The sequence below is a fragment of the Fundulus heteroclitus genome, chromosome 7 (assembly GCF_011125445.2).
Source record: "Fundulus heteroclitus isolate FHET01 chromosome 7, MU-UCD_Fhet_4.1, whole genome shotgun sequence".
Taxonomy (NCBI): Eukaryota; Metazoa; Chordata; class Actinopteri; order Cyprinodontiformes; family Fundulidae; genus Fundulus; species Fundulus heteroclitus.
In genome coordinates, this window is record NC_046367.1 from 1264865 (window position 1) to 1291682 (window position 26818).

Sequence of the window (26818 nt, forward strand, 5' to 3'; positions counted from 1 at the left end):
AAACAGTGACTATGACCAGAACATATATTTCCATATTCATCAGCAGACCTCAATAATAAGGAATATTACACAAAACTGAAATAAATTATGTAAACTAACTGTAGTCGACATGTGTAAAAAATAATAATAATAAAATACCCTGATGCACGTCAAACATATTGCTTTTATTTTGGAAAGTAGTCTCAGGCAGTAGGAACCACATCCGGTTTCCGGAGTATGAACAAACGAGCCGTTTTTCTGTTTCTGTTTAAAAGCTTTTTTGTTTTTTGTTACCCAAAATAGAAAATTAAATTCAAATAATTTTTCAAATTTTACTTTTCCCCTTTTGACAGTGAAAAAGATAAACGCTTTGTATTTCGATTTTCTTTTTTGTATTTTACAACAAAAATCAAATGGCCATTTGTTTTTGTTTTTTCAATTCCTGTTTCTGAAACGAAAATCCAATGACCAAAAGATACACGGACCCCCCGCACTCAGTCGCAGCGGCTAACCCTCCATCTGATCTACAAAATTTTGTTGTATATACCTTGTATGTATAATGATAAATGAAGACCTTTACCATTACCTTATTATAATGATAGGAATCGAAAATTAACCAAATATACAGTTTTCCTCATTAATTTTTCAACACAGAAAACAAAAAGCAGCTAATATTCTAATTTTGTATTTTAAAACAAATATCTAAATGACTCGTTTTTATTTATTTTATTTTCTATCTCTGGTTTCCGCTGAAAATCTGGCTACCAGAACATGTACGGAGAGGGCAGAACGTAGGAACGCATGGCTCTATACATCTGTAGAAGTCTCTGTCTTTTGCTGGACAAGCTTAAGTTTAAATGCATTTTTTTCCCTGTGTTCTGATCTCTTAAACTTCTGAAAGCTGCTTTTGTTGTTTTGCATGTGTGTAATATTTGAACACCTCTAAGATCCAATTTATTGTGTGCATGAACTCAGGGTGAAGAGTTTCATGCTCCTCTTGTTCCTCCATGTTTTCACAAAAACAAATTTCTAACATTTCCCATGTTGTTTGTAGGTCCCCCCTGGCTCTGAGTCAGATTCCTACATCCAGACATTCACGTAGAGCAGAAATCAGATATTTACAATACATTGTTAAAGATACAGAGGCTTACATTTCTCATTGTCTGACAGGACATCAGTTCCAGGTCAGTATGGCTGTCCATTTGCTGAAATGCCAGAATTGTGAAAGATTTTGGATGAATTAATTTCAACTTTTTTTTTTTTACAGTTAAATGTTTACAAAGATTTCCTCAGTATTTGGTCGGATTTTCTTTGAAACTCTCTGACTTTGGTCATACGTTTCGGGGTTTTCCTTCCATGAGTTTCTGACAACAGTTTGCTGGACTTTTGGTCCAATCCTCCTGACAGAACCTGTGTAACTGGGTCAGGTTTGCAGGCTGCTGTTCTCTCACACACCTTCTCAGCTCTGTCCAGTCTCTACATGTTCACCCAGGAGTGAACACTGACTTAAGGCAATCTGCCACCTTTCCAAAGATAGAAAACCGTTTAACCAGTTTGAATAATAAACTGAACTTGACTGCATAGTTTGATAACTTGGATCAGTTGGAATGGATGGAAGTGACCTTGAATATTGCTGTACGATTAGATATAAATTACTAATAAGACAATTGTAAGTTGGTGCTATTTAAAGAAAGTGATTTAAAATTGAATTGTATATTTCTTATTAGCTACAAACTGACAACAACGTTGAATTTTGCACAGCAAAACGAGGAACAACTCGGCAGAGTACAAACTGAGGAAAACAGAGAAAAACCTTCAATTTGTGAGAAAATACTGATTTTTGTTTTACAGCAAAACATGCTTGTTCCAGTTATGAAGTAACCCCTCAATGCTTTAAATGACCGTTTCAAAGGTTTTAAAACATCAAAATTTATGTTTAAACTCAGCATGTTTTCAGCTTAAAATTCTCCCGAGCTGCATCTGCATTTCAGGGAGAGGACACCTACAGTTCATTTGTATGTCCACCCTTGTGGAGCTCCGCGCAGGTTTTCGTTAGGCTAGTAAGCTGTGTACTTGCAGAAAACGGTTGGCTTCTTATGCAGCTAATTAACCTGTTTGAAAGAGAAACTGTGATTTTCTCTGACTGGGAAAGATGGACCGAGCTAAGCGAGTCACCCAAGAACTGAACAAACGGCCGTGCCAGCGCTCTGCTCCAGGAGATAAATGTTTATCAGGCCGGACCATCAGAAGCTGTCGGGACCACATTTGTAGGAGACAGAGACAACGAAATGGAGAAGAACATCCCAGATTGTGGTGGAGCATGGCTAACAAGTCTGGAATCCTTCTCAGTTCCCCATGGGGTGAGTTTGAGAACGTTTTGTTTTTTAACAAAAAATAGATATTAAAAATGATGCATAATTTTTAATATTCGAAACATGATCTGTGACAGAATATTTTATGTGTTTTTAATATAACGCAAAACACAATATATATATATATATATATATATATATATATATATATAGTGTCCCGATTCAACCGTTGCGATGCTGATGTGCCAATTGCGCACCGTTGTGTCAGCCTGTGGCAGCTGACCCGCCCACAATCACCAACACATCTAACTGGGCCGGTACCGCAGCAGAACGCAGCCCCCAACATGGCTAAAAAACTTTAACTGAGTGCTGTGGGACATTTTTTCATGTCATATTTGAATTTTGTTTGAGGTTAAAATATTAATGTTTTGTCATATGTAATGTGCAGAGCCACACTGACTGACATCACTGTGATGCGAACAGGACAGGAGCCCCATTTTGTCAGCCATGAGCATATCAACAGTTATACACCAAAGAGCTCGCCATCATGCTGCCTGGTCGTCATCCTGGGCACAGTTAAAGAAACGTGAAGCAGTGGAATCCTTCTAATGACCAATAATGTCAAAATTTGATGGCAATCAAAAATAAAAACCCTGTGATATTTTATCACAGAAGAGGATGATGTTGTATGGACTTTTTGGGAAATTTGTAACCTATATAGAGTTGTGCACACTTTTAATTAAAAGCCACATTGTGGCATGATCAGAATCAAGTTATCGTCCCTGTTTCTGTTATTGTCCTGATGCTGAAAAACTGGTCCATGCATTTGTTACTTCAAGGCTGGACTACTGTAATTATTTACTATAAGGAAGTCCACAAAATGCAGTTCAAAGTCTTCAGCTGATCCAAAATGCTGCAGCAAGAGTTCTGATGAAAATCAACAAGAGGGATCATATTTCTCCAATTTTAGCTTCCCTTCATTGGCTTCCTGTTAAATCAAGAATAGAATTTAAAATTCTTCTTCTAATGTCTAAAGCCCTTAATAATCAAGCTCCATCATATATCAGAGCTCTGATTACCCCGTATGTTCCTAACAGAGCACTTCGCTCTCAGACTGCAGGTCTGCTGGTGGTTCCTAGAGTCTCTAAAAGTAGAATGGGAGGCAGATCCTTTAGCTATCAGGCTCCTCTCCTGTGGAACCAACTCCCAGTTTTGGTCTGTGAGGCAGACACCCCGTCTACTTTTAAGACTAATCTTAAAACTTTCCTTTTTGACAAAGCTTCTAGTCAGAGTGGCTCATGTTACCCTGATCTATCTCTATAGTTATGCTGCTATAGGCTTAGGCTGCTGGAGGACATCAGGATCTATTTTTCTCACTCTACTGATTTCTACTGTTCTCCAGTTTTGCATTGTATTACATTGAAATGACTGTCGTCATTTCAGCTTTTAACTTTCTGTTCTCTCTCTTTTCTCTTCATAGTAGGTACACCTGGTCTGACGCTCTGTTAACTGTGACATCATCCAGAGAAGACGGCTCACCCGCTACTACCATCTAATGTAGAACAGATTACTAGATCAATGTGAGCTTCTGTGCTTTTTTGTTTCTCTTGTTGTGTCTCTGCTCTGTCTTCCGTAACCCCAGTCGGTCGAGGCAGATGACCGTTCATACTGAGCCCGGTTCTGCCGGAGGCTTTCCTTCCCGTTAATGGGGAGTTTTTCTTCCCACTGTCGCTTCATGCTTGCTCAGTATGAGGGATTGCTGCAAAGCCATGGACAATGCAGACAACTCTCCCTGTGGCTCTACGGTTCCCCAGGAGTGAATGCTGCTTGTCGGGACTTTGAAGCAATCAACTAGGTTCCTTATATAGGACATTTTTGACCAATCTGTATAATCTGACCCAATCTGTATAATATGATTGAATTTGACTTTGTAAAGTGCCTTGAGATGACAAGTTTCATGAATTGGCACTATATGAATAAAATTGAATTGAATTGACTTGAATTTTCTTCATGGGACCATTAAAGTCAAGTACCTCCACACACAACAACTGATGGGTACAGATCAAGTGACTACAATGTCAGCCTGTCATTGATTAATCCATTCACAGGTGTGAACACACCTATTCGTACCTGAGCAGAAACATACATTGATCATTGACCCCCATGTATAGCTCCCACACAGTTGGGGAAGTTCCACCTCTCTTGAAAGTCCAGAGCAATCTCCTGACAATGAGCAAACCTTTGGTACGGGGGAAAAATCCTCCACCAGATGTGGCATTGGACACATCTGGCACAATGGCATCCATGATGATGGTCAGTCAATGATATTTTGTAAACAGACTATAAACAAATCAATGAGCAAATAAACATTAATACAAGTAAAATTGAATTTGCAGAGAGCAGACTTAAAGAAACCTGAGGCAGAAAGACATGACTTGCGGGACTCCAGCAAAACAGCAGGTCTATCTTATAGCTGATATAATGTAGCCTAGATATTTTTCTTACATTTTATTTTAATCTGAATCACCAACCTCAGACAAATTGCCAGATGCTCTCAGGCAGAAATTGGTTCCCGGTAATTTGTACTGATCTTCGATATCACTGGTCTAACAAACTCTAGAACTGCTCCACGCTGAGCCCAAAGTAGACTGACAAGCCTGAACTCCCCCAGCGGCTCCCTGCAGCTCAGGGTTTTGTGCACCTACAGCTTCTTCTTGCGTGCTGCTCTTTTTCTAGCAGAGCTAGTGCTAGAGCTTAGCATGGGACAAATGCTGCTGATAAACAAATAAGCCATGATCCAGCCAGCATGGTGCTTGTGAACCTGGTCCCACTGTTTGAAAAGCCCAGACTGAGCGGTGTGGGGCAGCAGAAGAAGAGTTGGCCCTGACGTCACTCTCCTGCACCGCGTGGAGTAGCAAATTTAAAATGATTTATGGAACACTTTTTGTGGTGGCAGATATGAAAATGAAAAAGCTATTTCTTTTTAGTCCTCTCTTTTGTTCTGTCACATAATTAGCAGTCTTCAAGATGAAAATGAAAACACAGTTTGGATTATTCATTTTTTATGAATAATCAAAACGGCAGCTATGTCTTTGAAATGAAAAAGCATTTCTTCTAATGCATTTTCATTTTCAAATGTGACTTTTTTGTATAATTTTTGGTCACTTTTTGCTGAGATAGCTTTTGAAAATTAAATGTAAAATTTTGTTGTATTAATCCAAGACTGCTCAACAAATGTATTTATTTTTATTTTTATTTTATTTATGAGTCAAACACGCAGCTGCATTTTGAAAAATGAAAAAGCATTTCTATTTATGTATTTTAATTAGAATATTGAGACACATTCGCTTCCATACAAAACTGCTATCTGCGAGCCAAAGAATGTATAAACCCCCTTTCTGAATGAGCAATAAATAGCAGCAATAGGAATGTACCAACGCGCTACAGAGTTGCATCAGAGCTGCAACATGCAGAGATGGAGAACTCAAGTGTTTTAAGTTTGTCACTTCATTTTATTTGTTTGTGTTACTGTTAAATTATGTGTAATTTAAAAGATGTTTGTCTGTTAAATGCACAGAAGACATATACCATAATGCAGTGCTGTAAATTATCTACACATAGAAAAAGAGTGCTGCTGGTTGACATCACAGTCCAATGAGCTGACAGAGAGCCTCTATTGACAGGCAGAGCTGGGTGGGAGGTGTTGCTGAAAGGTATGTAAAGTAATTCAAATGAAGCGCTTTCGTTAACAGCCCTCTGGCTGGAGGTGATTCTAAAGAAACTTTGAGGCCTGTTTTCTCCCTATTGTTGTTTCAAAAGTGCCAACTTTCAAATGGTCATATCCTTTTCAAATTTTATTTGATTTTCATAAGTTTGACTTCGTTGGAAAGCCTAGAGTCCACGCTTTCTGAATCTGTAAATAACTCCAAACGACTCCAGGGAGACTTGTTCCTGGCTTTGCTGTGGCCGGTCACATTTCAGCAGCAGCAGATGCAGGAACAGGTACAGCATTGTGTGAAAGTGAAACTGACACAAAAAAAAAAAAAAAGCTTTATGAAACCTCCTCATCACAGTCTTTAGGACTTCACATTTAAATCATGACTATTTCAGTATTGTTTCTGTTTCTTTTTATTTCAGGATAATGACAAACTAATTAATAGGGACAGACTAAGCAGAATCATTTAGTTCATTTGCAAAACGCCTGTTGAACTTTTTCATCTTTCAGATGTAGGAGTCAGATCTCACTCGCAGTGTTTGTGCTAACTGTTGTGGTTTGAACTTCCAGATTTGTTGCTGTGATTCCTCTAAAAGCTCATCTTTCTCAGTTGCAGCAGCTGTTGCTAGTAAAACAAAATCTGTCCACCGTTCATCAGCAGCAACAAACAGCAGATGGACAACGTCAGTGACTAGCTAGTGAGCGTATTACTAAGTGCCTGAAGGCAGTTGGACGGCTTCTCTTCTCTGTTGTAATTATAGAGCCAGACCCACTGACTGAGCAGAACCTAACGCCAACACTGGGCCAGCTTTTCTTCTGACCTTCTGATCATCATCACACCAGACTGAGCAGGTGAGGCTCATCTTCTATAACCTCAGAAGTTTTGTTTTTCTCAAGGTTAGACCGATAATTGGACTTTTTTTCTTCACCCCCATCTCCCTTATCACCTCCAACAACACCATAGATTTTTATTTAATTCACCAGTCTATGTTGTTTTATGTGCTTCAATATTTTATGCATACTTAATTTGTAGCAGCATTTCCACAGTTCTAGGGTTACAGAGGTTAATTGATACCACCATTTCCTCATTTCCAGCCAAACGCTGACGTTTAACACATGTAGAGCATCCTCCATGTCTGTTTAAGGGTGCTGGACAACCCTTTGAATTTACCGTGTGTTAAACCTGAGACAAACAAGGGGGGTAGAGGTTTAGCTGGGGGGATTCCTGTATAAAAACGCCACTGAACCTGCAGTTTAGCTCCTACTGCTACTGTGCTGATGGTTACTTGAACTATCCACATAACAGCAAATCACAGCTTTTAGTGTCAAATATTTATTTAGACACTGCAGGCTTTGCTTTTCAGTGTATCTTGAATAAAACAGACTTTAGGGTAGTGTGATGTGGTATTTGTTATTTTTAAGGTGTGCAAAATAAACTGGAGAAAATGTTAGAGATTTGCCATCACTTTTGCAGTTGGATTGTATTTGTATAGATCAGCCTATTTCATAATATGGAAGGTTCTAGATTTTCAGAGAGAGACTAATTTAGTTTTTAAGAATATATTGTTTAATTTGACCAAAAACATTTCATCATACTTTTTTTCCCTCATAAGATCACCACCTTCTTTCATTTCTGTGGTGACAGTGTCAGATATTCATGATCTAAATGAATCAGACAGTAGTAACCAACAGTTTCACTTTTTACAGCAACCATCATGCCCAGGTGAGTCACCACCAGATTAAACCATGTTCTCGTCTGTTCATTGGCTCTGGTCTGGGGTTTCTGATGTTCGGTGACTATTAATCAGAATTTTACAGCCATGTAGTGTTAATTATTTTATCCCCCGATGTTCAACATTACACACAACAGATGTTGTCCGCAAACTAACCGACTGAAATAGTCTATCTGAAAAAAGCAACCCTACTTCCAGTAAGTGTATATGGTGTTTTTATCTTTTAAAACACACAATAAATGTAAATTCTAAGGACCACCAGATAGAATTGCTGTTAATACTAAATTCTAAGCTTTCACTGAAATTCAGTTAAAACAATGAATTGAAAGGTGTATTCATTTTGATGGGAAGCCTACCCACAAACAGCTGGCTGCTGAGCCGGAGGCGGAGGTGGCCGTCAGCTGGAGCCTCCAGGAGGCGAAGGGGCAGCTGGTCAACCTGCAGGGAGGCCTCCTTCACATTTCGCTCTGCCCTCACGTAGTGCCACTGTCTGTCATTCAGAGGGAGGTGGGACTTCACGGACAGGACTGCCGGACCGTTGCCCACATCAAAGGAGAAAGTCACCGCCGTTGGAGCTGGGAGAGACACAGAGAGAGAGAGAGAGAGACACGGAGTCGGATCAGACTGAATGTGATATGAGGTTTTATATGTTCTTCTCCATCCTGCCTTTCTGATGCAACGCGATACAATGCTGCTGAAAACTTGATGACCTGCATACATTTATGAAGGGGCTCAGCTGACAGCTTGTCAATATTTCACAATGTGTCTGCAGCTGCAGCAACACATAATGACTCCAAATATCCACACAACTTCCCTCTCAGGTTTGAGAACAAAACAGATGATAATAAGCCTCCACAGTCACCTGAGCTTCCGTTTGGAGCTTAACACAGGGGCTGTCTGCTAACTTCAAGCTTGGATTTGTTTTGTTTCTTTTGTTGAGCTCAAACCTTTTGAGGAAACATTTAATTCTTTTTTCTTGCAATACATCAGAAAATGTTTTTCCATTTTATTTCCACTTTACCCATCAGACAAATTCATTAAGCTTTTATATGTGTATGACAGCAAGCTATTGCTGTTGACTGTGCCACTGGGATTACATCATGCGGTGCAAACCTGACAGGCTGCTTCTCTGGGAAATTGAACTGTCAACTGTAGTACTCCCAAAGAAGAGCAAAGTATATTGCAGATGGCTTTTGTGGGCATCCTTTATATGTGGACACGCTGGCATGCAGTCTGACATCTCATGATGTACTGCATCACTCCTATTGTGGTGTAAACATTGACTCACAGCTCAGCTCCACCCTGATAAAGTCCTTCAGGCCCTGGTTCTCCAGAAACACTCCTGATGGCGAGCTGGTCTTGAAGTAAAAGGAGATATCTGAGGCAAGCTCTGCCTGCAGGGTGGGGAAGTACAGGTAGGAGGATTCCTGGTAGAAAGAGGCCGCATTCCAAATAGACTCTGGAAGAAGAAAAGGCAGAACAGAGATATTAAAGAGTCCAAAAAATCCATCCATCCATCCATCCATCCATCCATCCATCCATCCATCCATCCATCCATCTCACTGCCGTTATATGAACTGAAATGACTGATTCTATGATACATGGGTCCTTTTGGAACCTCCATGGCTTGTCCATCTAGCTGATGGGAGCTTGCTATCACTTCAGCTGAATTCATGATTTGTTTAACAGGTTATAAAATATGTTAGGTTCAACATTATGAGCATCTTTTCTTCAAGTGACCCTGCACTGTGTGCTTTTCTTAACAGTAAACCCCATTTCTGGTGGGTTTGCATTCCATCCTACCACAAATAAATGCCATAGTATTTTGGAGCTTTTAATTATTTATTTCATCTTTCTTCTTTTGCAGATTTGAATTACAATACACACAACTTCAATTAAATTAAAAAACAAAGACTGAAGATTAAGAAAAATAACTGAAGATTTTCTAGAATATTTTCTATAATTCAAATATGATAAAAATGACGTGTACAAACAAGCTAAAAAATATTCAAATACAAAACCCCTAATATTCGGTTGGAGGTGTTTTCTTCAGTATTGATTCACTTTACAGTTAAGCACTAGCAGCATAACACTCCCAAAGCAGGATGCCATCTCCACCATGTCTGACAGCTGATATGGTGTTCTTAGGTTCTAAAAACTCATGGTGTACAAATAGATATATGTCTGACTCTGCTGATTGTGCTTATCTGAGCAGGTAGCTAGCATTTCAGACTAACTCAAAGCAAGTTTCAGAGCAGGACTCTGTTAGCATCAGGATGTGCAATGTGTTTAATGCGGGGTGGTGATGCTGTTGCTTTCCCAGCTTCCAGCTCATGCCAGGTTTGTGCCTTGGTAGTTACTGGATACTTCCTTGTTGAACATTTATGGAATATACTTTAAAGTGCCAGGAAACCGACACATTTACACTAACTCTACCAATTCTGCTAAGGAGAGTGGCCACATATTAAGCTAGAATGATGTCAGAAGCTTGCTGAATGCCACAAAGAATTTGTAGTTAAGGTGTAATTACACAGGAACATTACGCCAAGTAGTAACGATGTATATATATATATATATATATATATATATTTAATGAATACATAAATGTGAACCTTTGTGGATTGGAAACTTGCGTTTTTAAGTCCCTACTTGTTTTTAACTGACTGCATTGCAGTTAATCCTTGGTGCCTGAAAACAAAGCAGGTCAAATAAATGATTCAAATGTTATGACAGTTGTTGTGATGGTGAGCCAATGTTAACTCTTCCCTGGGACCGTGCTCAGCCCGGATGGATGCTCTTTCCATCCCTCGGCTCCATCAGCACTCGCTGGAATAAAATTCTTTACGTCTCAAACCTTTAAAAGAACAAGTTTATACTAGCTGTAAATGTGCTCAGTTGATCCTGTTTATGTTGTTTTATTTAAACTGCTTTCAACTGAAACTTAAAGGGGAAAAATGAACTACAAAATAGAGACCGTTTGGGAAAAGTTGAGATTCTTTTGTTGGAGAAACAAAAGTCATTTTTCCAACCTTGATTTTGATTCATGCAGAATATTTCATTAAACTACTGGTGGACTGCTTCTCCTGTTGCCTTCTATTTCAGCTCGTAGGATCGTTATGTCCTGGATGACAGAGAATCTACAACAGTGTTTTTATCAAAGTTGTGACAGGACCATGTTTACCTCCGTTTTCCATCAGCTCATTTTTTAGAATGTTTCAGCATTGAGGAGCCCAGCTGTCGCAGGTCTAAAAGGGAGATGTTTTCCGTATTTAAGCAGCTGAACAGTTTGTGGGATTTAGTTTTTTTTCCCATAATGCTCCAGATGTTTGCAGTGTGTGACAGATGTGAGCAGCAGGCAGGTCAGATTTTAAGACATAGCCATGCGGTGCAAATGTGGTTTGCGTTTTGGACGTAAACAACTTCATACTTAATCTGGTCTGCTACATATGCTCCTGCTATTTATGCTTCTATCTCAACAGAACCTGCACAGACCGGACCTTACAGGCTAGCTTCATGTAGAGATGCAGTGATGAACTGTGTTCACCGACAACTATTTACTGGTTTGTTCCTGAACTGAGTCATTTTCAGTCTTTGCTTTGAAGGCAGTGACACTCCAACCCACTTTACACAGAATTACGATCGTGCCTTAGAACATGATTGGATAGATAGCGGCACACACGGGGAAAACCTCCCTCAGTCTAAAGACAATCATGATGCTGCTGCACTTTTACTAACTGCCAGGTTGGTTTGCCTATTTTCCCCAAAAACGCTCTGCTCTTTTATCTCTAGTCCCGCTTAGCACCACTGGTCCAGTCAGAGTCACGACTTAAATCTGACACAGAGACTGCGGAGGAAGGTGGAGATGAATGTGATGCCAAAGAGGTCTTCCATTGACTTGGAGCTCATTATCAAAGATAAACCTTGTGAAACCAGTGGAAACCAGTTACAGGATGGCTTTGATTGCTGTACTATCCATAGAGATTTTCCCATCAAGAAAGGTATATAGTAAATATTTTTGACATACCATTTTCCCACCAAAATTGATACTCCTTTACATTATTTTATTTTCTTGTGCCTCCCTGTCTCCTTTCCCATCAAAACAAGCTTCTTGGTGATGACTTATCAGGGTGTGTACCCCGACTGTTTATCAATATTGCATTAATGCATCGATTCTGATTAACCCAAATGTTTTTCTTTCTTTCTTTCTTTGTGGGGCGACGTGGCACAGAGGTTAGGGAGTTCGTCTTGCAATTGGCAGGTTGCTGGTTTGATCCCCCGCACTGACTGACTCCGTCATTGTGTCCTTGGGCAAGGCACTTCACCCACATTGCCTGCTGGTGGTGGTCAGAGGGCCCGGTGGTGCTGGTGCATGGCAGCCTCTCCTCTGTCAGTCTGCCCCAGGGCAGCTGTAGCTACTAACTTAGCTCACCACCGTCAGGGTGTGAATGAATGGGTGAATGACTGAACTGTAGTGTGAAGCGCTTTGGAGGTCATCAAGACTAGTTAAAGCGCTATTTACCATTTCACTTCATCACACGTCCCACCACCCTTTTTAAGCTTAAACATCTCACCAATAAAAATATACATCAACAGGTCAACAATATCACTGACAGGCAGAATTTGCATCCAACAAAGCTAAAATAAAAATCCTAAATATTGAAATTTTTTAACTTTACGGTTATTTTATAGAGATTCATTACACATAAAGTGCAATATTTCAAACTTTTATTTCTTGTAATTTTGATGATTACGGCGTCCAGGTAAAGAAAACCTGAAATTCAGTGTCTCAGAAAATTTGATCAAATGTATAATGTATTTTTCAAACTATAAGGGGCACTTAAAATCCTTAATTGTTGAAAGGGAATTATTAATACTATTAGCATACTTATTGCATGTAAACTTCTGAATTTAAAGAAAGTTATAAAAAAAACTATTGTTAGATATATATTGTTATATAGCAGTTAGCAATAGGTAATACTTTTGATGATACCAAGCGACCTGCAAAAATAAATAGTTTAGTTTTATAATTATGTCATATTTGTGTGATTTTAGACATTTTATTAAAAAAAATTATTTATAATAATAAATACAGTTTATTATTTTTCCTTAACTTAAATTTTAGAACTTTGTGAAAACAGGGCTGCACAACAGTTGAAAGTCTCAATTTTGCTGGCTAAAATGCATTGTAGTCAGACAGAATAGCCTATTCCACTTTGTAAGTTATCAGATGTATCCGACAGCAGAAGGATTCTTTACTCTTTATCCTCTGACAAACACAAAAGCAGGAGTCAGAAAGACATGGTCTGAGCATTGTTTGTCTCCAAATCTGCCTCCATCTGCAACCAAAATCTGGCACGGCAGCTGCAGCGCCAAGGTGATCACCTACTGTCTCCATAACAACGCAGAGAGCCCACGTGGTAGACAGCCTGCGATCCAGTCCTGTTGGTGTCTCCGATCACTATCTGGCTGACTGGAAGGTGGTCTTTGTAGGAGAGGATGCCTGTGTCGTTAGTCCTGAGACAGAGGGAGACAAAAGCATTCATAGTTCAGGACGGCTCTTTATGCTGGGCTTGATGAAGTCATATATTTGCAATAGTCATAGAGTGTATAGTAAATAGACAAACAGACGAATCTATCATAATGTGGACAAGTTCTTGTGAAAATATGTGAATTGTTCTGTAATCAGGGAAGCTTTGGAGAGGATTACCATGCTGAGCATCCAGCTCCTACTGCCCACCGCCTCAAATTAACCTTTAACTCCAATCAACACACAGAAATAATTATTAACTTCCATTCCTTCATGATATAATGAATGTAATTCAGAAATGTAATTTATTATATCAAACTTGTGCTGTAATTAATTATTTTAAAGGAAAGTCTGTCAAATGAAAATGTTAATGAATTTTCTCATATCAAAAGACTAAATGAGCTGCACCAACTGATGAGAGGAGAAGACCTAAATGGTACATGACAAGGTTTTTTATTTTTCATTAAGTTTTAGGAAACAAAATGCAAATGTTCATTGGATGTGGGGGAAATGGCTGATGTGATTTATGTTGCGCAAGTCAGCACTTAAAATTGCTAATTAACCAAATGGTGAAAGTTTCACTGATGCGATTTTTTTTCTGGGCAGCAGTTCATGTGCACACCAATAATTATTTATCTTTCCACTATTTCCTTTTCCTGTTTCATGTTTGATCATTTGCTTTCTGGAGCTGCTACTAAGCTCAGGATATAGAACATTAGGGAAGGTTTAACTAAAATATTCACTATGATTACTAGAGTGATGTTGTAACTGTTATTATTAAATTCACAATTATTATTTTGGGAGTCTATTGGAATAAGTGGGATTTAATTTAGTTCAGTTTATTTATAGCATGCCAAATGTCATCTCAAGACACATTATAAACCAATCTAGTTTGTCTCCAACTATATTATGTAATTATATAGAAATCTGTCATCATATCAATCTAAGTTTTAAACAGTTGCACTCATAGATATTCTCACCCTGGCAGGATTTCACATTTTTTGAGAATCTAAATACAAAATACTTTTTTCACTTCAGGTTTGTGGCTACATGAAGCCATTTATAATCAAACAATTGTGTTTGCTGTCTTTAAATCACAATGATGACATAAAACCTACACAAATGATTAATCAAAGGTTCATTTAACCTTGAAGTTTTGGCTTGCCAACATTTAACAAGGTGCTCAACGTGGGTTTAAATGGTTGCTATGGGTCCTCATCCTGTAATTTAGTGGGTGTGTATTCTTGTACTTGCTCCTGAGCGAGACCGTGTTTTGTTTATTTTACTAGTAAAATGAAGACTTTGATGTAAAGTGAGGGCCAAAAAAAGAGCCAATTAGGTTTAGATTAGGGTTAGGGTCTGTGAATTTTAACCGTCAAGAAAACTGTGTGGGATGGAAAAAAACGTCTGATTTCCTAAAAAAAAAAAAAAAAGTGATGGAGCTTATTTGAGATCCACAATAACTGGCTAAATCAGCAGGAGAAAGCTGTTTGGTACTCCAGAAGGAGAAAAACATCTGGAGCAAACGTATTTGGAGCAAAAAAAAAGTAAATACTACATTTGGACAACAGTCATAGAGGCCTATGATGTAAATGACACCATTCCTACAGTGGAACATGAAGGTGGATTGCTGATGAGTTGCTGAAGTGTAAACTGCTCATGGGACGTTCTTGAAGAGTCTCGTGAGCAACAGGACAATGAACAGCAGGACAATGGCCGCCAAGGACACAACCAAGCTGACCTGTCATTAGCTACGGCAGGAAAAATGCAGGTTTGGGTCATCTCAGTCTGCTGAAGTCAAAATAAGTGAATCACTTTGGGGAGATCTCAGACCTGCAGTTCATGCAGGGCAACCATGTTTATCCACTGTAGGATATTTAAACTTTTGACTGTTTGGGTATGAAAATCATATGTTTACATTATGACTTTGAAAAAATGCAAGCCTTTTTCCATTATAAATGATTTCCCCTTACCCCCATGAGCAAAGGAAAAGGTTTTACATCATGCTGATTTTCTGAATAATGGTCAAAACTCTGAATTACTTCTAGGGTTAGTAAAATTATTAGAAGACATATAGCCCAATCAAACGCACAGATACAAATTGATTTAAATCTGGTCCAAATTGATTGGTATTATAAAAGAAGTTTTGCTGATCATATAATGGCAGTTGGTAGAAGATTATTTGTCTAATGTAGCCCCGCTGTTTGAATCGACTCATTAACTAACAGCAAACTATTTTCTAAGCAAGTATGGGACATGCTTCAGTGCTGTAACACGTTGCTGTTCTTCATTCAGCAGCAGCTCAGAGTTCCTCCGTCTGCTCTGTCCGTTCCTTTTGTCATTCCGTCCTGATAGTCTGAGACAGCAGTAACAGTGTTTAGGTGAGCCAAACAGCTGCAGTGTTGCTGGCCTTGAAATGTGGTCCAGGATAAAGTCAACAGAACCAACAATCTGGGACAACACTCCAAAGAGAAATAGTGCCATTCTTTGCTTTTTTCAAGAATTTTTTTTTCCCGAGCTCTTAGGTAAATCTCATGGTGTCAAGAAACATTGTGAGGACGAAATAATCCACTTTACAGACAAATATCCCAACAAAGCTGTGATAATTGTCTGCAGAGCTGAAATTAAAAAAGTAAAAAAAAAACAACAACAAGAAAAAAGAAAAACTAGTCCAGAAGATGTTGTTTTACAGTCTGTTGTCAAATAATTGTGTTAAATATAATGAAGCATGGCAAACAATATGACTTTATAATCACGGTTGGAATGAGAATAATCAATAAATAATTAAGTAAATAAATAAATTCATTAAGAATCTAATAAATAAGCAATGAATCACATCAGTGAAAGATGTTGTTCTCAAAGCCTCCTTTTTCTGCTCACATTTATTTACATAAATCCCAGTTACCAGAAATGTATGACAGTAACATTGCTGCAGCTATAATGAAAGCAATCATATGCTTTCATAAAGAATAACCCAGTAGTTATTGTGCTAAACAAGACAGAGGGGCACTGGAGCCTTTTCCCTAACAGTTAATCAATTCCACCAGCTTTGATTATGACATTCTTAAACATATAAACATACAGCCATAATGTTGTATTAGGTTAAGATAACTTGTAAGACAAACAAGACTGGGAGCATGGGTGGTCAACAGAGGTTTCCTTTGTGACAGGGTTGGCTATTCTTTTGTGGAATATTCCTACAAAATCTACGTGGTCAAGTATGTTAAATTGAGAGAATAAAAAGTATATTCAATTTAAAATCAAAAGAAAATATTCTTATTAAATGCAGCATGCATACCATGTGTCTATATCGGCATCACAGTTGCAGAAGTAATTCATGTCCATGCAGTTCTCCTCCAGACTGCAGGAGCACTGCTGCACCCCCGGTAGGAAGCCTCCCCAGTAGCTCCTCTTGTCTCCATCGCGGTCCAGCCACCAGGACAGCGGGCTCCCATCTGCAACACAAACACAGGGGCCTCATTCTCCCGCTCGCTTTGTGCTCCTACTTGCTCCCAAACAAGGGTTGTTTGAGGGGTGTGAAATACTGGCCGGTAAAATGATATAGCATAATCTATAACTTCAGCATTCTTGGTGATTTAGGTCACAACTTTTCACAGGTTTTCATATAAACTGAGGAACATAAATGACCCCCAAATTAATTTTAAACCATGCTTAAAATGCTGTACACGTCTTTGGTTTTTAACCTATTTTTGCAAACATACGCAACAAGGAGAGGCTAAATCCTGCTGTCATTAAAAATCAACTGATATTTCTAATTAAAATGACTACTGAGACACATATATATATATATATATATATATATATATATATATATATATATATATATATATATAAGACATTAAGACCAATTTTCCTCCATTTGCTAAATTCTCCTACTACTCTTAAATAATGCATTAGTGAACATCATTGCTGACAATAACTTTGGGTTCTCTCACAGTTCTCTTTTTTGTTCCACAGAAGTTGGCCTGGTGTTTCATTTGGCAGTGACATACTCCTGAATGCGGCCATAAGCAGAGCTATTCAGCCAACTGCCTCATGTTTTCTTCCTTAAGATGATACACTTAAAGCTGTCTCTCTGTGATTCGCCATTTCTCTCTCCTGGACACAGTAACCGAAGGAGCTATTCCTGCAACTAACTTTATGTACTCTGTTTGTCATCCTATAGATTTTACTACTAGCTCAGAGCGTATAGCTGTGTTCTTTCATAGGTCAAGCCACCAAAGGAGCTACTGCTGCTATTATTGCTTTACCCTTGTACTGACATAGAAAGTAGCGGATCAGTGAACCTGTGTTTCTTGAATCCCTGAACGGGCTGCAGCAGATGGCCATTCACACAGAGTTCTTGTAGAGGTTACTTCCTACTAAGGGGAGTTCTCCTCTCCACTGTCACCATGTCAATGTCCACTTGCATCAGACTGTATGATCGGGTTGAATTGTCTTAAAGTGCCTTGAGACGATGTTTGTTATGAACTGATGCGACATAAATAATCTAAACTGAATTGAATGTATATAAAAACGCTTTGTGTTTTTCTTTTTTCTTTTTCTTTTTGTAAAATTAATCAATATGGAACAAAAAAAGAACCTTTTCATCAGAAAGTAGAGTTTTGAAATGAATTTTTTGAATTACTTTGAAATGTACCTATTGTATTTAGGATCATTAAGCTGTAACTGTTCAAACCTAAATAATTTCTACACAGAAATGTTCATTTAAATCAACCCAAATAAAACCTGTATATGTAAGTTATGACACTGAATTGTAGCCTTTTGTTTTATGGGCGTACTCTAGCAGTGACCTCGTGCACTATGGGCCGCCTTCCAGTTCTTTGCAGGAACAAATAAATCTCATGCACAACTTTCCCCTTTTTACCAGTAACATTATTAATACACACAGCATAATTCCACACGAAAACACAAACATTTCTCTGCAGATGTGACAAAACAAACTACTTTTCCATGAATTTATCCATTAACCAAATGAGCCATTTCCTTCAACTCCCAGCCAATTGACAGTAAAGCTTTAGCTGTGCTGTTAAATCATAACTTATCTCGCTTCCCAAAGTGTTAGGGGGTCCAGCTTCAATCATCCATCACACAATGTGACCCCACATTGTTAAGAGGCCAGCCAGCAGAGAGAAGCCCATTAAGCTACATGTCACAATATATAACCAGGTGTCACCCGCTGCATTGCTCACCTCCTGCAGATATTACAGCTCCATTAAGCAAAGCTTTGTGATGGGATGCACACGTCATACAAGAGTCTGAGGCAGCAAAGCATTACCTGTCTCTCTTTGGGAGTAAGCAATCGCTTTTTAATCTCTAAGAAAACCTGAAAGGCTCAAATCTATGCTGTACTGGAGCTACCAAAGCCACTCAAACTAACCAACCACATTTGCATCACAAAAGCTCCCCATGCCTTTGCAAACACATATTCTTCTGCTTGGCTTCCAAACATTGTTCAGACCCCAGACAGCTCTGCAAATAAGAAAAGGCAACAATCAATAGTTCCTGTAGGGCAGGTCGACCTCTCGCTCAAATTGGCTCATATTGACACAACTTATTCTCATCAGGAAGGCAAATGCACCTTCCTGTTTCATTGACACCCCACAGGCAAACTCAACATTCAGCACAACCGCAGCACCAAACAAGTTGAGAACACAAAGCACAAGAGAGGCTCTTATTCTGAAAAACCAAAACAATGCTTTCTTCATTAGTAATTTACACTCAGTTCACCTCAAGCAGAACTGAGTGTAGCTGCATGCCATTAAAATTACAGCACACTCAAAACATGGGCGTGTCAGTGATATCAGTAAAAATGCTTTATTTCAGAAATATGCACTACCGGCACTGCTGGGTGGAGAGGCTAACATCACCCTCCTGCTGTGTGACACCATTTTCTGCAGAGATGCTCTAACAACAAACAGCTTTCTAAAAACAGTGGTGTCTCTTAGGTTTACTTCATTTACACCGGTAAGTCCCAGACAACACACACATTAAACAAACTTTTAGAATTTAATCAATGAAATTGGTTTACTTTGACTTGTTTAGGTTTACCAGTTAAATAGGACATACCATACAAGATCCACCTTTTTAGCTTTTAAATATATTTGATTATCTACTTGGAGTCTCTAGGAATGCAGAAACGTTGAATGTAGTCTGTCCAGAAGCTGCTTAGATATCTTTATGTTCTTTTCAGGTCATACTATATTTCAAGCCGCTCAGTTTTCTCTATTCTCTATTAGATTATTTTCAACAGTTACAGCACAGTAGCTGCTTAACAAGGTCCTGCCATAGGATGACGAGGCTACAAGTAACTCAGTAAAAATGTTGGGTTGTTGGGTGTATTAACCCACATAATTCATTACATCATCCCCCAGCATGCTACAAAAAGGGCCAAACGGGGTGGAGTGGATTGCTCTGCAGCCTGAAGGGGGTGGGGTGTGAAGTGCCTGCTTCAGATGCTCCTTTATCTCAGGCCAGTGGTAAAAGAGGGGCCATAGGGGCAACAATAACGAGGCATTCAGACCAAAGCCTTGCAGTTCACTTTATATATATATATATATATATATATATATATATATATATATATATATATATATTGGTGGCACTACAATGATCTATGGTGTAGTCATTGCTCATTTTATACTTATTCTAATAATAAAATAGGTGGCATTTGCCATTTAGGCTTTAGGAAATTCCTCAAAAAAGTTATTATTTTCAAATCCAATAAATGTGGTATGATATACATGAGATCTGATACATATGAAATTAATTTGATAATAATCCACCTCTCCTTGGTGACGCTGTTGAATATTTCTCTGTGATTATGTTTCTGGGGTAGCAACTTGCAGACGGTCCCTAAGCATTTGCGGAGCAGCGAGCTCTGCATTGGGTCCAATGTACTTCTCCCAGCGCGATGGGAGACTCTTTTTGAGAAAACTATGGTTGTAGCTGACTGTCTGCCTTGCTGTGGTTACAGAGAGGTGTCTGTTTTGTAGAATAAATAATCCGCCGATGAGTTATTGATCCGGAAAAGCCGAATCTGTGAATATATTTCTAAATTTACTGAAGTCGCAAACAGTTATTTCCGGGTCACGTAAACTGCGCCGATTAAATATTAAAATCAAATTCTGCCTTGCTGTCCGTTTTTCCATTTCGTGTTTTTGATCTAAGCTTAGAATTGAAATATGAAAAAACAATCCTTTTTTCGTTTTTGGTTTAACCATAAGAAACAAAATAACCAGTCCATTTTTTATTTTCTGTTTTTTGATTTGCAATTGAAAATAGAGAGAACGAATGATACACGGATTCATCTGCAGGCCTTACTTGTCTCAGTTAAGTCCAGTGTTTATGATCACACATTAAGAAAGAGATTGGTCAAAAATGGTCTCTGTGGGGGAGTTCCATGATCAGAAAGAGTTGACTGCTTCACATTTCCCAAAAAAGCAGACAAACAAAAACAAAACTGTTACTTTTGGGCGGAAAAAATCTTGTTGACCGGTGAGACAAAAGTCTATGTGCTGTTAGATCCGGCTTAAAACTGACATAATATCAGTAAATTATATTAAAATTGAAAATAAAAGCGACCCCCAGAACCGGTCGGCCAAGGGGTTTAGTCCGGTCCAGAGGATAAATGCATTATCATTATTCAATAATCATTATTCATTATATCAATATGAAACAATGAACTTTATTTTATTAAAAATATGCAGTTCCTATGCTTTGTTTTAGTCAGAGCAGACAACATGATGCAACACAGCGTCAGAACTAACAGCAGATGGTACTGAGCTTCAGGTTCTGCAAGCGTTTGGTTCTACTGCTTTATCTGCTTTTCTGTTGGCCCTGGCACCCTCATCAACAAAATAGCTTTGTCAAAAAAGAGAGAAGTAGACGCACAGTGTCGGATTTTTCAAGAAAAATGGACTTCGTTCTATATGGTCACGGAGGTGAATGGAAAACCCGTATGCCTGGTGTTCCTGCAGCAAGTTTCGGTGCTACTCACCGTCTTCATTACAACTCAAGTAGGCGGGATTTCCTGAGCGTAAAACCCCAAAGGGTTGTGATCTTGGTCACATCCTTCCACAGGCCTTTTAAAGCTATTCAGTGTTAAATAAGGAACCTAAACTTAAACACATAGAATTAAATACAATCCAAATAGCCAACATGTTGTGACTGCCTGGGATTTTACTGTGCAACGTTTCTCCTAGCATGCGGACTCTGGAAGATCCTGTGGCACGTCTGCAGTGTTTGCACAGGACTCTTCACTCTGCGCTGGTCTTCGGTTCACGTCACACTAGTGTCATACGTTTATATCACAACATCACACTTATTCTGTTTTATTTTGCTATATTTTAATCATGTAAAGCACTTTGCATTGTCTTTGTACTGAATTGTGCTATATAAATAAATTTGCCTTGCCTTGCCTAGTTGGGATTGTGACTTCCTACCGAGCTGGATCAGAGGCGAAATAGAGGTGGGGTGACTTTTGCACTTTATTCTGTGTTGTTACTTTTCAGTTGATGGCAAAGCACAGAGAACACATACAGATCACTAAATGAAAGGTGAGCAGAAAGAGGCTATTGAGCAGTTCTTACTGCCTAGTAGTTGATCTGGTTGTCATGATTTGTCTTCATGAACCCGGACAGAGCACACAAACACAGAGCTGATCTTGACAGTTTATTGCAAAGAGGGAGTAGTGGAAGGTGAAAACCAGAGTCAGTTACCGGGCTGGAGTTGATGAGTTGCAGGCTGACTGGAGAAAATAAAAGTAATGAAGCACTGGGGTGACAGATGTTCCAGCAGCAAGACAGTAAACATGCGTGGAGTGAGTGGAGGTTGCAGACGACCCGGCGACCAGGAACAAACTGAGCAGAGTATTTAAAGAGGGGTGAGCAGGTGGAGCCAGTCACAGGTGATTGCAGCCTGACAGGTGATCCTGATCAGGCTGCGCTGGGAAGGAGGAGGCAGGAACTGCTAAAAATGCAGCCACCAGGCTGAATCATGACACTGGTAGGTTTGGATAAATCAAACATGCACAATTAAATGGCACCGTATGCTTATTTAAAACTCCAATAATTAAAATGGCTAATATTTTATATCACCAAAATTACTTTGTATGGTGTAACAGCTGCCCAACTTTCCATCTGGCAGTCAGATGTCATAGAATGCATTGCTATAGGAAAACTGTTCCTGGAAACATGTGAAAACAACAAAGCAGCACAGGAGGACCTCCAGACAAGAAGCAATTATTCCACTGTAGTGTTTGTTTTGTTTCCTGTTGTCACGTTGAAAACCCGTTACTTCTAAGCAAACATGTCTTATTGTAGCTCCTGTATGAGAACAAAGAAAACGAGCTTAAAACCGACTGGAATGTTAATGACTTCACTGAAGGTTTGTAAGAACACTGGAGTGAGGAGAGACATGTTCTCCAGCTAAGCTCCACAACTGGAGGTGAACTTCAGATGTTCTTGGCACACGCCTACATCTGCAATCCCAGAGGGATCTTTTGAACAGCTGCTGTTGTTGTCAATTTCATGTGAATTTGCATGAAAGGTGGCATTTTGTCACAAAATTATTAGAATATGCTACATACTCTGTTTCTCGTCAAAGGGGTGATTGTTTGTGTCTACACACTCAGAAAAGTTAGGAACAAAAGGTCCGCTTGACTTTATCGCAGCGGATGTTCAACCGCCAAACACGAGCATTAAAAATTCAGGCCATGTCTGAAAGTGTTCATGCAGCTGTAAAATAGGCTGTTTCATATCTCTCTTTGATGTTCGATGCGATAATGAACTTGTTTATTTGCATACACGTGGCACACAGGGACGGCAGAAACTGGGACTCCATGAATGTTTCATGATTTAAGAGAAAAATGTTTAGATGTTTGGGAGCAAAGGTGCCGGCACTGTTCCAGATGAACGAGTACAAAAAGACTGCAGCTAGCCTCTCAATATATTATTGAAATGTAACAAGAGGCGAGAACAAGCGTGTGGGAGGACCTCTGAAAAGACAACCGCTCCCAACTGTGGTGAACTACAGACAGACTCAAAATTCCAGAAGCACAATTGGTAGAAAATAAAAAGGCAGAGTGTGCACTCAGTAGAAATGGTTCTAGTGATTTTGGTTCTGCATGTGGCACACCTGTTTCTCAGAGAGACATGTTTGGGTTTACCGTTGCAAAATAGGAAACGAGAGTCACCAATGTGAAGGTGGAAAAAGAAGGGCATTAATGGTCATATGAGTGCCAGATCTGACTGCTGTTTGTTTCTGCTCTACTTTGCAGTTCAGTAAAATGTGATATAAATACATGAAAGATTTCAATTGCCTCTTTGGTCGATCTTTGTCCTCAAAGCTGCAAATCCTGGTCTGCAGTCCATTGCCTCTTTGCATTTCATTGAAACTTATTTTCTAGTTCAAGTTAATTCATGACAGACTCCTTTTTTATGATATATACACCTATTTATAAGTTGTTTACGTCAATAATTCTCCTTTAGGATTTTCTGCCACAGAAATGAAGTCATACTTCCATTATGCCATGTCCTCCAGGTCTTCAGGAAGCAGAGCAGTCCCAGACCATCATACTACCACCACCATGCCTGACAGTTGGTGTGATGATCTTTTCCTGAAATGCTCTAACACCAGAGGTGTAAAGGGTCATAGGCCTACCAAAAAGTTCAAATTATGCCTCATCAAGTCAAAAAATATTTTTCAAAACTCTTCTGGATCATCAATCCACTAAATAAAAAATATAAATTGAGATGTTTTTCATGAAGTCTTTTATGGGCCTTTAAGTTCTGTTTGGTCAGCAGTAAATGTGGCCCTTGGATTCTTGCATTAATTACATTTTTCCCAGTTTCTTTTTAGTTAATAATTGACATCTTTATTTGTCATTGCAACTTTAATTAATTTCAATGGAATTTGTGCTCTGCATGTAACCCTTCCCTTAGGAAGTAGTAGACGGCACTGTGTGGCATTTGGGGGATAAGGGTCTTGCTCAGGGACCCAGCTTGGCAATCGGTGGGATTCAAACCTGGGAATTTGTAGCTTTCTAAGGATACAAGAGCCATGCTCTAAGTGCTGGGCCCCCACTCCCCTACTAATTATTGTTGAATCATGGCCACTGACCTTTTGCAACACTTTTCCTTGAATGAGTTAAAATCATTTGGAAACACCATTTTGTATTCATTCAGGATATTATTATGATGTTAACATTTGTTAATTAACTGAAACAATACATTTTGAATAAAACAAGAAAACTATAAGTGTGGTAACAGCTTTCACACTAAGAAAGTGTTTGCCTAGAGAAAAAGGTTTCAAACCATGTTCTAGTTGCGACTCAGAAATTCTCTGAAATCTGCTAACTGTTGTTCAAGTTCAGGAAGCCAACAGCTATCAGCAAAACCAGCTAACAACGAGTTTCTTTGAATTCTCTGTATTTAAACACAAAAAACATGCTCACTAGTAGAAGCTGAACTATACAATAAAAACCTTTTGACATACAAACTGTGAAGTACAGTGTTGCCGCAGCTGAGAATAAATTTGAATGTGACGGCAACTAGACAGGATGTTGTGAATTAATAACTGCTGTTGGCTCTTTTTTCTAGTTTGAAACGTGTCAATCTTGACTGTTGAGAGAAAATGGAATGTACAATAGACCTGAAACCAATTAATTTCATTTTATCTACTTTAACAGGGACTATACAACTAAAACATTGTTACTAATGTGCAACTGATGCTGTGTACAAAGAGCTTCTAGCAGAATGTTAATTTACAGCCCCCGTCCCTGGCCAGGCTTTTGATCCAGGAGAACAAATTTAAAATGTTAAATTGCTAGTGCAAATTCATTGATTGAACATGGAGTGGTAATAGATAACATCTTTTTTTAAAAATACATCCAGTATAAATACAAGTCCTGTCAAAGCAGGTGTTAATATTCAACACTGCACTATTTAGACGCGGTACTTTGCTGGAAACTGGGGAGGAGATTTTTGTGAGAACTCTGCACACCTTGTGAATTTGCATGGGTGTTCTCCAACTTCACTAAAGCTAAACTTGCCCAATCAATTTCTGCACCAACACAAACTCCCAAGATGTAGATAATGTTACATGTAAGAGGCCTCCTTCAGCAGAATATTACATCCTGTCTGCTAAAAAAACTGCAAAGGAAGATACTCAAGAGACATGGCAAAGTGATGAGGAGGCAACCAAACTTATTATTACATTTTTTATAATAATAATAATATGGCTAAACGCATGCGTACCGTATAGTTCTTGTGGCCTTCACAACTTCACAACTCAAATGTTTATAAACAGTGTTTAAGTGTTTGATGAAAACTGGCTAGAATTCTTTTCTGACCCACTCCACAAACATCTTGTTATAAAGAAATATTACATTCAAGTTTATCTCACTATTCATCCGGCGTTGTGTGACCCACAGGGTTTTACTTGCGATATAACTCTAAGATATCTAACATCTATAAAAAGACCACATGGATATGCAAAGACTTAGAAGTCCACAAATAGCTGATCAGAGGAACTAACTCACCTTTTGTATTGAAGAGGCGGGACTTCCTGCAGTTGTAAACCACTTCCTGTTGACACTGCTCTGATCTAGACACAATGGCACGTAGTTGGTCAGCTGATGCGTTGTAGCTGAACTTCATGATGTGAGGTTTCTGAGGAGATGAGTTCTGGACTTTCACTGGAGTTGTGTTGTTGTGGGGCAGCACTGTCCATACCTTCTTTTCTACAAGAAGAACCAGGATGTTTCACCATCAAATACTCACGGCCTCTTCTCAGATAATCAAAGTTAAAATCACAATTTTGATGCAATCTACAAATGTATAACTATTTCTCTCTTGCTGTCAGTGAGGCTAAACTTTACCTGGTTTAGATCAGCTATGGTTACCAAAATGTGTTCTATTTGCTAAATGCCAGAATATTGAATGAGATATTCTCAGATGTTTTTTTTTTTTTTTACTTTCTTCAAAGTCAGAAATTGTTATCTTAGAATTTGCTTTTAAACTGTATGATTTGGGTCAAACATTTTTGGATAGTCATCCACAAACTTCTCACAAAGAGATCATTTTAAATTCTTGAGAGTTCTTGAGATAGCATGATGCTCCAGCCCCCTGCTTCACAGTCGGGAAGTTTTACAGCTCTCTTTCCCCTTTTCCGCCCTGTATGACGGGATCAGTATGGCCAAACTCTTTCATTTTATTTTCAGAAGAGCCCAGGGCATGTCTTCTGTGTGTGTTTGCAAACTCTAATCTGGCTCTTCATGCTGCTTGCCCATGATTGGCTTCTTCCTCTCTGAGCGGCCTTTCAGCCCATGTTGGTACAGGACTCATTTCACTGTGGCTCTCTCACCGCCCTAATTCTCCATCTTTACAAGGTCTTTTTACTTTTGTTCCGGGGTTGATACATTTAACGCCAGACCACACTTGTTCTTGGACATAGAACCCATCTTTTACCTAAAAACTATGATAGCTGAATACCGTTATCTTATATAAAATAGTTTAAAACATAACCGTGG

The 26818-nt window shown here is 38.9% G+C and overlaps 1 protein-coding gene across 4 annotated transcripts in view; it reads right to left on the minus strand.

Moving 5' to 3' along the window:
• Positions 1-26818, minus strand: part of cntnap5a (contactin associated protein family member 5a) — a 378624-nt gene that overhangs the window by 65580 nt on the left and 286226 nt on the right. For all 4 annotated transcript variants that reach the window (XR_004931318.1, XM_012878430.3, XM_036138728.1 and 1 more), the window contains 5 exons: positions 25829-26029; positions 16565-16721; positions 13126-13253; positions 9028-9198; positions 8096-8314 (listed from right to left, as the gene is read on the minus strand). Coding sequence is in view for 3 of the 4 variants with exons in the window: in XM_012878430.3 (XP_012733884.3) it covers positions 8096-8314; positions 9028-9198; positions 13126-13253; positions 16565-16721; positions 25829-26029 (876 nt within the window). In the remaining variant the exon portion in view is untranslated. The remainder of the gene's footprint in view (positions 1-8095; positions 8315-9027; positions 9199-13125; positions 13254-16564; positions 16722-25828; positions 26030-26818) is intronic.